Source organism: Falco rusticolus, chromosome 2 (genome assembly GCF_015220075.1).
Source record: "Falco rusticolus isolate bFalRus1 chromosome 2, bFalRus1.pri, whole genome shotgun sequence".
Taxonomy (NCBI): Eukaryota; Metazoa; Chordata; class Aves; order Falconiformes; family Falconidae; genus Falco; species Falco rusticolus.
Genome location: NC_051188.1, coordinates 47,372,144 through 47,382,866, shown reverse-complemented (window position 1 = coordinate 47,382,866; position 10,723 = coordinate 47,372,144). Strand labels below are relative to the sequence as shown.

Here is a 10,723-nt window from a genome sequence, read left to right as displayed (position 1 = left end):
CCTTATGAACGAACTTCCTTTTCTTTTACAAAAAGGGGGAAATACTGCTTGTTTTCAGGTCCTGGGTCTGAAAATTAAATCATGTAAAACCTCATGGGACAATTTTAGGAGGATGCAGAAAAGTTTCAACTATTTCAGATGGGTATCTGTCATGTCATGTCACTCTGCCCTTCACCTGCGGTCACTGAAATTGCTACTATGCCAGTATATTATGAACACACATACACATCTATATGTATACATATATATATACACTAGCTATATTCCTCTGCTGAGAATGAACTGAAAACCTTAATCTCTAACAACAAGGTCTGCGTGGGTTAAAAGCAAAAAATCCTGCAGTGGTTAGAGCAAACCACTAGGGGAAACATAGTCACATGCATTAAACCCCTATCACGACAAGAAACGTGAAATGTGAAGGATACACGGAATCCTGCGAAAGCTGGTTCCAAGGTATCATCAAATTAAAGGCCTTGAGAACTCAGCCTTGAGGTTCCAATCCGAAAACAAAAAAAACGGACAAACAAACAAACAAGCAAATTAAAACCCATCACCACTCTTAATTTTGCATATTTGTGCACTAGTTATTGATTATCTATGTGCAAGTTAGTGCACAAATCTTTGCAGATTTGGTGCTTCTGTTTCAAACTCAGCAGCACTAGGATGCTGTATGCTTGGGTTTTGGGGGTTTGTTTTGGTTTGGTTTTGTTGGGGTTTCTTTTGGTACAAGGCTGGCACTTCACCATTTTGCACACATGACTGGCTCTGTGAATAAAAATAATTTTCGTACCTGTCACTGTTCTCATATATGTCTTTGGGACTATTCACTATATTAACTTTATACACCTGTATTTGAGAACTGGCATATAAACTGCCGATGGCAGCACTGACCAACAGATTTTAAAATGGTATTATGAACTTTCCAGTTTGAACACTATTTACAGACTCGGTATAACCACTAATAAATAAATCTACAGAACTTCCCCATGTGTCTAGGCTTGCAGAAAGAGTTCTTCACCTATTTTCTACTTTGCTATGTGGGAAGAAGTGATTTTTCTCTTTCTACAGTAAAGCGAAATTGAGATCCTGCATTCTCTTTCCCGGGTATTTTAACCGACGATGGTTAAAATCAGCTGGATCTCTTGGATCCGCAGCCTGCACCCAGGGCACACCTCCGAGGATGCCCAGGTCAGACCACGGGGCGCCAGGTGCCCCCTCCCGTGGGGGAAGCCGTGGGGAAGGCCCGTGGGCTTCCTCCCGCCCTTCCCGCGCCCCGACGGCGGGGCTGCTGCCGCCGCGGAGCCCCCGACCGGTGCCGTGGGGGCGCCCTGACCCCGCCGCCCCCCGCCCGGCGCCGCGCTCCCTCTGGCGGGGAGAGCGGCCGCGCCGCCGCCTCCGTTCACCGGAGCCTTGAGTGAAACCCGGCTCCGCGGGGCTGCGGTTCCAGTGGCGGGGCTGCCTCCGCCCCGACCGGCGTTTTGCTCCGTCTGCAGGCCCGGGGGGGCGGGGAGGGTGCGGACGGGACGGGCGCCGCGGCCCCGAGCACCGTCCCCGCCGAGGCCGCGGCGGTTTCGTGCAGGGTAGGGACCGGTGGAGCCCACGTGAAGGGGAGGGAGAAGTGCAACTCGGGCTAACCGTACTGTCAAGCAGCTATGGCAAAATAATCTGCCGGTTCGGAATAGTATTGTGGAAGAATGGATATTTGCATATAAAACCACGAAAAGCTGAAGGCCGTGCACGTAAGACATCCCTTTATATTTACATGTTTTTGTGGAGGATGACCACCCCCTCCAGAAAGCGGTGACTAGCAGGTGTAGAAGGGGATGTGCCAGCAAAATAGCTTCGGCTAGTGAAAAGGGCTGCTGGGGGCTATGCGCTGGTGATCGCTCACGCAAATAACGCAGTGCAGTGCCGCCGTGCGCACCGTGTGTATCCTGAGCGGTGCCACACGTGACACGGGTGTACCCGTGCCCGGTGCATGCCTACGTGGATACGCAGCTTTGCGCGCAGAAAGATCCATGTAGGCGCAAGATGCCCGAGCCCAGCCACAGTGGCCCCGTCGGTCCTTTCAGCTCGTACAAAAGGGACCGAGCTGTGGCCGTGTCAGGAAACGCCCAGAAGACAAACAGTCACGTTGGTGAGCTGCTCGCAGACCGTGTCCCCTACACGAATGGGAATTAATTAAAACACAGTTGGTCGGGTTTTTCGGTTGAGAATTGGTGGTTTGGGTTTGGTTTTTTTCCTCCCCTAAAAGAAACGCCGTCTCTCCGCCCAGGCGAGGAGACCCCGCTGCTGGCCGGGACGCCGCGAGGCCCGCTGCCGCACGGTGCGCGGAAAGTCCCGCGGCGCTGCCAGCAGCCTGGCCTGCCCCGCCGCCCCCGCCCCCGCGGCGCCCGGGCCGCAGCTCCGCGGGCCCCCCCGGCCCCGGGGGCGCCCCCCGCGCCGCCTCACCGCGCTAATCCGTGGGACAATGCTCAAGTAATGGCCCTTCTTTCTCCCCGCCGGGGACCGGGGGTGGGGGGCAGAAAGTGTAAACTTTTATTCCACTCGGTCAAAAAAACAGGGGGAGGGGGGAGGGGAAGCACCTGGAAACGGGTCCCCCGAAAGCCCGCAGCGGCGGGAAGAGCGTGCCTTCCTCCCCGGGAGAAGCGAGCCGCCCTCGGCTCCCCTGCAAACCTATCGCTGCCTTCCTCTGAACGCGTACACGAGCACAAAAGGAACCCCGAGCGTCGTGTGACCGCGCACGGAGCAGCCTCCTGTGAAAACGGCTGCGGCGAGGCCCCGGCAGCGGGGCTCCGCTTGGCTCCGCGCCGCTCCGCGCAGAGCAGCGCAGAGCAGCGCAGCGCCGCGGACGGGCCGGGGCCCGGGCCGGCGGCGCTACCCTTTTGAAAGCCTCCCGCAGCTCGGAGTGCTGGCAGGGCGCTGGGAGCGCCAGTGAATGTAGCCCCGCAGAGCCAATGAGCTGGGACCGGATGCGATATATCCTCTGGGACAACAACTGCTCTGTTCCTCCTCAGATCCACATGACGCCATTTACTGCTGCTTTTGCAGAGAGATCACCCTACCTCCTCCGGAAAGAAAAAGAGAGAGAGGGAGAGAGCGAGCGAGCAGAAAAACGGCGAGCCCCTACAGCTCAGATCTCAAATCTTCCTCCTCCTCCTCCTCCAAACACACAACAACCACCACCACAAATCCGCTGCGCTCCCAAAACATCCCCCCCCCCCCCCCCCCGATCGCAAACCACAGAGCTGCCTGCAACACACACACGCTCGCAGAGGGAGCGAGAAAGCTAGAGGGAGAGAGGGGAGAGGAGCTTGCAGCAAGCAGCAGAACGGCTACATTGCACAAGCTGCTTTTTTGGAGGAGCTCAGTGGAAGAAAGCTCTGGGATTTTATTTTAGATCCACTTTATTTTGTTTTCTTTGGCTTTCCCCTTGCTCTTGATCATTTGCAACAACAACAAAAAAAGTGACTTGGTATTGGCGATTCGGCCTCCTGTTCATTGAGGAAAAAAAAGGAAAGTGTGTGTGAGAGAGACTGAGTGTTTTCTTTTTAGGAGCAAGGAAAACCCACCCCGATCCGGAGAGGTGTTTTAATTATTATTATAGTATATACGCGCACACACGTATTTATAATCTGTCTGGGGAGAGGGACCTAACTTTGCTCTGGACTTTTTTACATGGTGATCATTCTTACTCTAATTTGCAAGTTGGACTAAAGCAGAGTTTGGAAAAGAATTTTTTTTTGCTTTAGGGCTGGATTTATTTGCAAACCGCAGGAAGAAGAAAATACAAGAGAGAGAGGGGTTTGGTGCAGCGCCGCGATCACGGTGAGAGCCTTTTCCTTCTTTGCAAAACAAGCTTTTCAGTACACCCACCCCCCACCCCCCTTGGTTACTCCAAGAAAACTCGTGGAAATGTTTGAGGCCGATCCCTTTTCCATTCGTACAGGTTCTCCCTCTTCCCCTTTCCCCGCTCCTTCCTTTCTCAGAGAGGAGCCGGAGGTGGGATTTCGGAGCGGTTTCTCTCCGGGGGGCGGAGGGGGGGGATAGCTCCGCTGGCATTTGGGGGCTGCGCCGCGTTTGCGCCCCGCTGGGGTGCCTCGGGGGCGCGGAAGGCTGCGCTGGGGGGCGGAGGGCTGAGCGGGCCGGCGGGCATGCCCGCGGGGGCTGCGGGCAGGTCGGGGGCACACGCAGACCGACACACACACGCAGACACGGGCACGCAGGCTGCAGCGTGTTCTGCTGCTGCGGGGAGCCGGCGCGGGCGGTGCTGCGCGCCCCTGCCTGGCCGGGCACGCGTGGGTGTCGGACGAGCCCCAGGGGAGGTGCAGGAGGGCGCTGCGGGGCTGGCGAGCGCCGGGGCGGTTTGTACTGTCCAGGGGGAGAGCGAGCAACTCGCCCTTCGGTGCGTGATTTACGCCCGTCTGTGGTGGCGTCGGGAGATCCGTGCAATTCGGAAGCGAGTGCACGTCTGGTACAAGTGTGTGTGTGTGTGTGTGTGTGTGTGTGTGTGCGCGCGCGCATACACATAAGTATTTCTCGTGTGGTGAAATTAACTCGATTCATAAGACGAGCAAAGTTCTTCCCCAGGTTCTTCTATGCAGAGGGCAGGTATGGAAAGGAAGGAAAGCCGTGATTTTTGCTTTTCCCTCCCCCTCCCTTTGGTGGGTTTACTTTGTAACACCCCCCCACACACACACACACCCCACCCACCCCCCCAAAAAAAAAGGGAAAAGAAAAAAAAGCTGCTGGTGTTTTCAGCAAGCTATTTGTGTGTCAGTTTGCCCCACCCCGATGGTAAAGTCCCTTTTGCCCTAATCCATAGTCTGATCACACACTCGGCCCTTAATGGGGGTTTCAAAGCACTTTGAAAGAGGAGGAGGTGGTTGGTGTGTGTGCGGTGGGGATGGGGGTGGGGGTGCCTTGCACAGGCTTCGGACACAAAACAGAAATTCAAGAGCAGAGGACTTCTCCCCCTTAGGCTCGCCTTCTCCCAGCCAGCGAGACACGGGCTTTTTTCCACAGCACGCAAGAAGCCCCTTGCGTTTTAAACTTCCCCAAATGTGCCGAACGCGAAACCCGGCCCCCTTACTCGCCCTTTTGCCAATCCCAGCTAGGAAAAGTTAGCTATCATGGCACTTGAGCTCTGCGAGAGTGGACTTTGGCTTTTGGAAGTGGGGAATCGTGTTATCACACATGCACACACAAAAAGGCAAATGCTGCTGCTCTGCTCTTGGTGGATGGGAAGGGGAGAAGTGCTAGATCAGAGGAGGGGAAGACGTGCTTTCCCGTAAGAATGTTCAGGCGAATGTATGTTTGCAAATAAATGCCGGAGGTTTGCATCTTGCCCTGTTAGCGGATCTGTCGGGGGGAGAAAAAGGACTTTCGCCCGACTCGGACCGATGGCCCGCTGAAAGTGCCTTCTGGGTCCCTCCGGGCTGGGGCGGACTGAAGGTCCGGCAGTTTGCAGAATATGCGTAAAATAAGAGGAGCTTTTCCAGCGGCTGGCTTTGTGAAGCTGAATGGGTGCTTACGGCAGGGCGAGGGGGGGTAATCTGCCTTTTGCCCAACTGTCCCCGAGGTGTTGTCACAGACCGTCTGCGGGGCGCCTCTCATTACTCGGGAGGGGAAGGCTTCTTTAGCATCTCTCGGGGGAGGGCAGGGGGGAAGAGTTAAAAGGAAACATGGGTTTGACTTTCCTGATAAGGCGGCTGCAGCAGCCCCCTCCCACCTCCCAGCCCAGAGGATGTCTCCTGGTTATCTCCAGGTTGTCTGCACTTGCGGGGCTGCCGGCGGCGCCTGCGGCCGCGCTCCGGCAGGCGAGAGGCCGCGCCTCCCACCTGCTGCGCGCCCCTCCGCGCCGGGTGCAGCTGTAGCGGGGACGGGAGCGGAGCGCGGGGGCTTCTCCTCCAGCGCCCACCTTGGCGTCCGAGGGGGGCTCCGCCACCGCCACCGCTGTCGTCTTAAGCGCCTGCAGGTCAGAGTCAGCTCTGCTTTTGCGCCGGGTTGTCATCTCTGGAGAAGGCAGGGTTTGGTTCAGCCTACCTTCTCGGCTGGCCGAGCCCGGCTAGAACCTGGACGTGGAGGGCAGATAGGGCTGATAGTTCCTCTCAAGGATGGGGAAAATACTTTAATTTCTATTAGCTTATATCTCCATATAGTTTCAGATGAGGAAATGTCTGCTTAGGCTGTTGTTTGAAACTTGTATGACAAAGGTTTAAACTTGAAGAAAACAGAAGCAGTGCTTCAAGATAAATTTGACAGATTTATTTTATTTTTTATTTTTTTGGGGGGCGGGGGGCTAGCATGACATACAGTCTGTGTCCAAACCAGGATTTGGCAATATCTAAAGTAGGTGGTCACTCTCAAAATTTAGGGTTTTTTTTCTTAAAAACAGAAAGCACTTGAGGGGAGGAAGCCAGGAGTTAAAAGGTTAAATGTTTTCCACTGCTGTTAGAATAAAGACAGTGTCTTGAGATATTCATTGTTAAACTGTTTGGCTATATTTTATTATACTGCGGTATAGTATTATTGTTGGTAACTGGTGTGTACAGAGTAACACTGTGGTGCTCTTTCTAGGTATAATAGAAGACATTGTGTGGTCCTTGTAAGAAGCTTGGTTCCTGCTTGGGTTTTAATTGTAAAATATTGTTCTGGATTTTTGTATAGGTAATTGGATTTTGGAACCACTTTAAGATATGATAAGGGCAAACCAAATACTAAGTAATTTAGAGGGCAGTACCTGAAACTTGTGTATCTGACTGTGGAAGTTAGTTATTTACAAGTTCTCATCTTCTGGGTCTTTTACTGAGTTTCCATTTAAATTAAGTCTGCGTTTCTGCTTTGTAGTTAATGATCCTTTAAAGTAATATTTGCAATCAAGTAGACTTCTTGGATGCTGTCACTGTTTGATTATATTATGCATGCCTCTGTCCCACAAGCTACTTTTGGTAATATTTACAATTTGAAATGTAGTCTGTGGAATTTTTCACCTTTTAAAAAAATAAAACTATGGCATCATTGCTTTTGTAGCATTGAGCCTTAAAATAACAATTGCAGTGGTGTACACAAGTGTGACACACAACTAAAATACTGGAGAGAGATATTTTTACTTGTGCTGCTGAAGTTTTTGGTAGCACTAACTCATTTAATGTCTAACCTCAAACATTTTACTGCTATTTAGTGTTTTTCTTGTGACTATTGGTATTAAACTAAAATTTCCTATTTACATCATATAAAGTTTAATGTGTAAAGAGACTAGCCTACCAAAATATTATCCAGTTTTAAACAGAATTGGAGAATTATATGTCTGTCATCAGCTGGTCACATTACACTTGCTAAATACTTGCTGGCTTTTTTTTTTTTTTTTTATATATGTATCTAAGGTTTTCAATAGCCTGATGTGAAAAGAAGAGTCACTTCAAGTCACTTCAAGTGCTGAAGTGTAATCACTTTGAAGGCCATGGTCTAGCCAGAAGATGGCCTGGGAAGTCTTAGCTAGCAGGCGCAATACCTAGACTTTCTAGAGCCACGAGTTAAGATGTGTGGACCTAGAACAGAATCCCTTTAAGGTGTCCACCGGAGTAGGCAGGAGAGGGCAGGGGAAGTGCATGCAGCTGACCAGCACCCGCGCTCCGCCCCAGATGTGACTCCTTTTTTTTTAATGGCTGATGCATTACTAGATTGTGTGCTGTGCTGTAGTATCCTGCAGCCTTGAAAGGCTGCTGGAGAGAGCAATGAAATGTGTTGCAATAGTGAATCCTCTCTTTGTCGCTCCAGGATTTCAGATGTGTTCTAAGCCTGCTGGGGTGAGCACGCTTCCGGGCACCGATGGAGACGAGAGCTCAGCACGGCAGCGGGTCGCAGGCCTTGCTACAAGCTCGGCGTGACAGTGGGAGACCGCACGGGGAGCCTGACCTGCGGGATGTCCTGATGCAGCAGGTTCATGTCTTGTCGCTGGACCAGATCAGAGCCATCCGAAACACAAATGAGTATACGGAGGGGCCTACGGTGGCTCCACGGCCAGGGGTCAAGTCCACTCCTCGACTAGCAACCCAATCCAAAAATGAAAGGCCCCATGGCTTGCCCGAGCATCGTCATTTTAGCCGGATTCAGCATGCACAAACACACGCCCCTCCTCGGGCACCTCTGTCCCGATCCATCAGTACAGTCAGCACAGGTTCGCGGAGCAGTACAAGGACAAGTACAAGCAGTAATTCATCTGAACAGAGACTTCTAGGTTCATCCTCGGGGCCAGTTGCTGACGGGATAGTCCGAATGCAGCCCAAGTCTGAGCTCAAGTCAAGTGAGCTGAAGCCACTGAGCAAAGAAGACTTGGGAGCGCACAGCTACAGGTGTGAGGACTGTGGGAAGTGTAAGTGTAAGGAGTGCACTTATCCAAGGACCCTTCCATCATGTTGGATCTGTGACAAGCAGTGTCTTTGCTCAGCCCAGAACGTGGTTGATTACGGGACTTGCGTTTGCTGCGTGAAGGGCCTCTTCTATCACTGCTCCAACGATGACGAGGACAACTGTGCTGACAACCCCTGCTCCTGCAGTCAGTCGCATTGCTGCACTAGGTGGTCCGCCATGGGTGTGGTGTCCCTCTTTCTGCCTTGCTTGTGGTGTTACCTACCAGCCAAGGGTTGCCTTAAGTTGTGCCAGGGCTGTTACGACCGGGTAAATCGGCCTGGATGCCGCTGTAAACACTCCAACACCGTTTGCTGCAAAGTTCCCAGCGTCCCCCCCAGGAACTTTGAAAAGCCAACATAGCATCACTAGTCAGAAATACTAAAGTAACAAAGATTATTTTAACGTACATATGCAACCAACTAAGCAGCTATGGTCTTGGGACTGTAGTAGAAAGGTTGGGGGTATACTTTGCTGTTTGCAGTGAAATGCTTTTCTGTGTGTGTGCCATCTTAACTGATACGCTTGTTAGAATCCAGCTAGTGGCATACAGAAAAAAAAAAGGGATGCAGTACATTGTGACCCACATATTGCATAAGCTAAAGCAACACAGACACTCCTAGGCAACTCAATTGTTTGTGAATAGTACTTGCAAAATTTGTAAATTAGCAAATGACTCCTTTTTTTTCATTGTTTTCTGCCAGAGATAATGTGCTATATTTTTGTATATACAATAATATTTTCAACTGTGAAAAATACGTGGTGTCATAAGGCATGGCACAGTCACAAAATATTATACTAATATGTTGTACATTCGGAAGAATGTGAATCAATCAGTATGTTTTTAGATTGTATTTTGTCTTACGGAAACCTTCTATTACAAGACTCTGATTTCCCTTTGGACTTCATGTATATTGTACAGTTACAGTAAAATTCAGCCTTTATTTTCTAATTTTTTCAACATATTGTTTAGTGTAAAGAATATTTATTTGAAGTTTTATTATTTTATAAAAAGAAATATTTATTTTAAGAGGCATCTTACAAATGTCACCCCTTTTTATGAGGACGTCATAGTTGCTGCAAATAAGGGGTGAACGATGCATATGTTCACTATAAAATAGAAAATATATTAACGTTTGAAATTAAACTGGGCTACTTGTCATTTTTTCCTCCCACTTACTGTTCTGAGTTGGGAGAACTGGTACTTCTAATTGTAAACTTTACAGTGATACAGTCACAGTGAGTCTAATACGAAAATAGAATTTTTAAGTATCTTTTTTTGTTGTTGTTTACTAATTTACCTGAAAATAATACAGGATTTTTGCTTCCTTCCTTTGCACAAAGGTCCCAAATACTGTTTCTACAACAGAAGAGGAAAATGAACATAGGAAAATGCATTAATTCATTCCAGACTGGGACTAATAGGCATTGAAAGCTTGACCTATTCTATAAGTGATGAGCTTTTGTGCTTCAAATAGGAAATAAGTAATCGTTTACAAAAAATGTTAGGCTTGCACAGCTTTACTCGGGGAGAGAGAGAGAGGAAAAAAAGAAGAAAATTAATATGGTCAGTGCAAAAAGCTTGCAGGATTATTTGTTAAAAGTAGAAGAATATGCCACAGGGAATGATAGATCTGACTGCAGTCCAGCCTTATGTCAAACATTTGCCCCACTTCTAAGAAGAAAGTTGCTTGATTTGTCATTTGTGACAGTTACCTTCCACTGAGGTCAAAATCCTTTCGCTGCCAAGTTTCCCACCGGAAGACTGGAGAATGATTTACCTTTCTTTATTAACAAACTATCATTTCCTGTTCTGAGCATGTCTCTCCAAGTTTAGAGGTCTTAATGTTGGATTTTATTTATACATTTCTTAAGCTGGCATTTAAGAAATAGTTGTAAGTATTTTTAAGCTGACGCTTAGAAAAATCTCACAGCCTTTTCTGAACCCTCTCCAACAAAAACAAGTTATAACTAATAAATTAAAAGCTCACTAAAAGTTGAAAACCAGAGCATTGGGTAAATGTTACATCTTTTTGCCCCTTAATTTTCATCTGTGATCTGCTATTTGGTCTATTTTACATAAGTCTGTAGTACTCAAAAATCTTACACTGTGTGTTTGTGTGAATTGGTTATCAATCATCAAGTGGAATTAAAAAGTGCAGGTCCTGACTAGCTTGCAAAACAAAAATCGCTGATACATGGGCCTTGTTCTTTTTTTTTTCCTTACCTCTCTAGCGAAAAATGTAAGCTAGTGTTCTTTTCTCTCTGCATCAGCTGGCTGGATACTTTGGTACACAAAGACAAGCAGTATATA

General features: G+C 49.2%; 1 protein-coding gene across 3 annotated transcripts; it reads left to right on the top strand.

The window, feature by feature from the left end:
* Window positions 1-3,278: 3,278 nt before the first annotated feature.
* SPRY2 (sprouty RTK signaling antagonist 2) lies at window positions 3,279-9,556 on the top strand. Of its 3 annotated transcripts, none has more exons than XM_037378097.1 (2): window positions 3,279-3,828; window positions 7,780-9,556. In XM_037378097.1, exon 2 carries the CDS (start codon window positions 7,831-7,833, stop codon window positions 8,770-8,772), a length of 942 nt encoding a protein of 313 aa, XP_037233994.1. In that variant the 5' UTR covers window positions 3,279-3,828; window positions 7,780-7,830; the 3' UTR covers window positions 8,773-9,556. The 3 variants fall into 3 exon arrangements, with proteins under 3 accessions (XP_037233994.1, XP_037233996.1, XP_037233995.1); XM_037378099.1 differs by lacking the exon at window positions 3,279-3,828 and adding an exon at window positions 4,924-5,310; XM_037378098.1 differs by lacking the exon at window positions 3,279-3,828 and adding an exon at window positions 5,322-5,977.
* The last annotated feature ends 1,167 nt before the right edge of the window (window positions 9,557-10,723 follow it).

Excerpts from the sequence above, each read along its gene's own strand:
- SPRY2 (XM_037378097.1), top strand. The coding sequence starts at position 7,831 with ATGGAGACGAGAGCTCAGCACGGCAGCGGGTCGCAGGCCTTGCTACAA.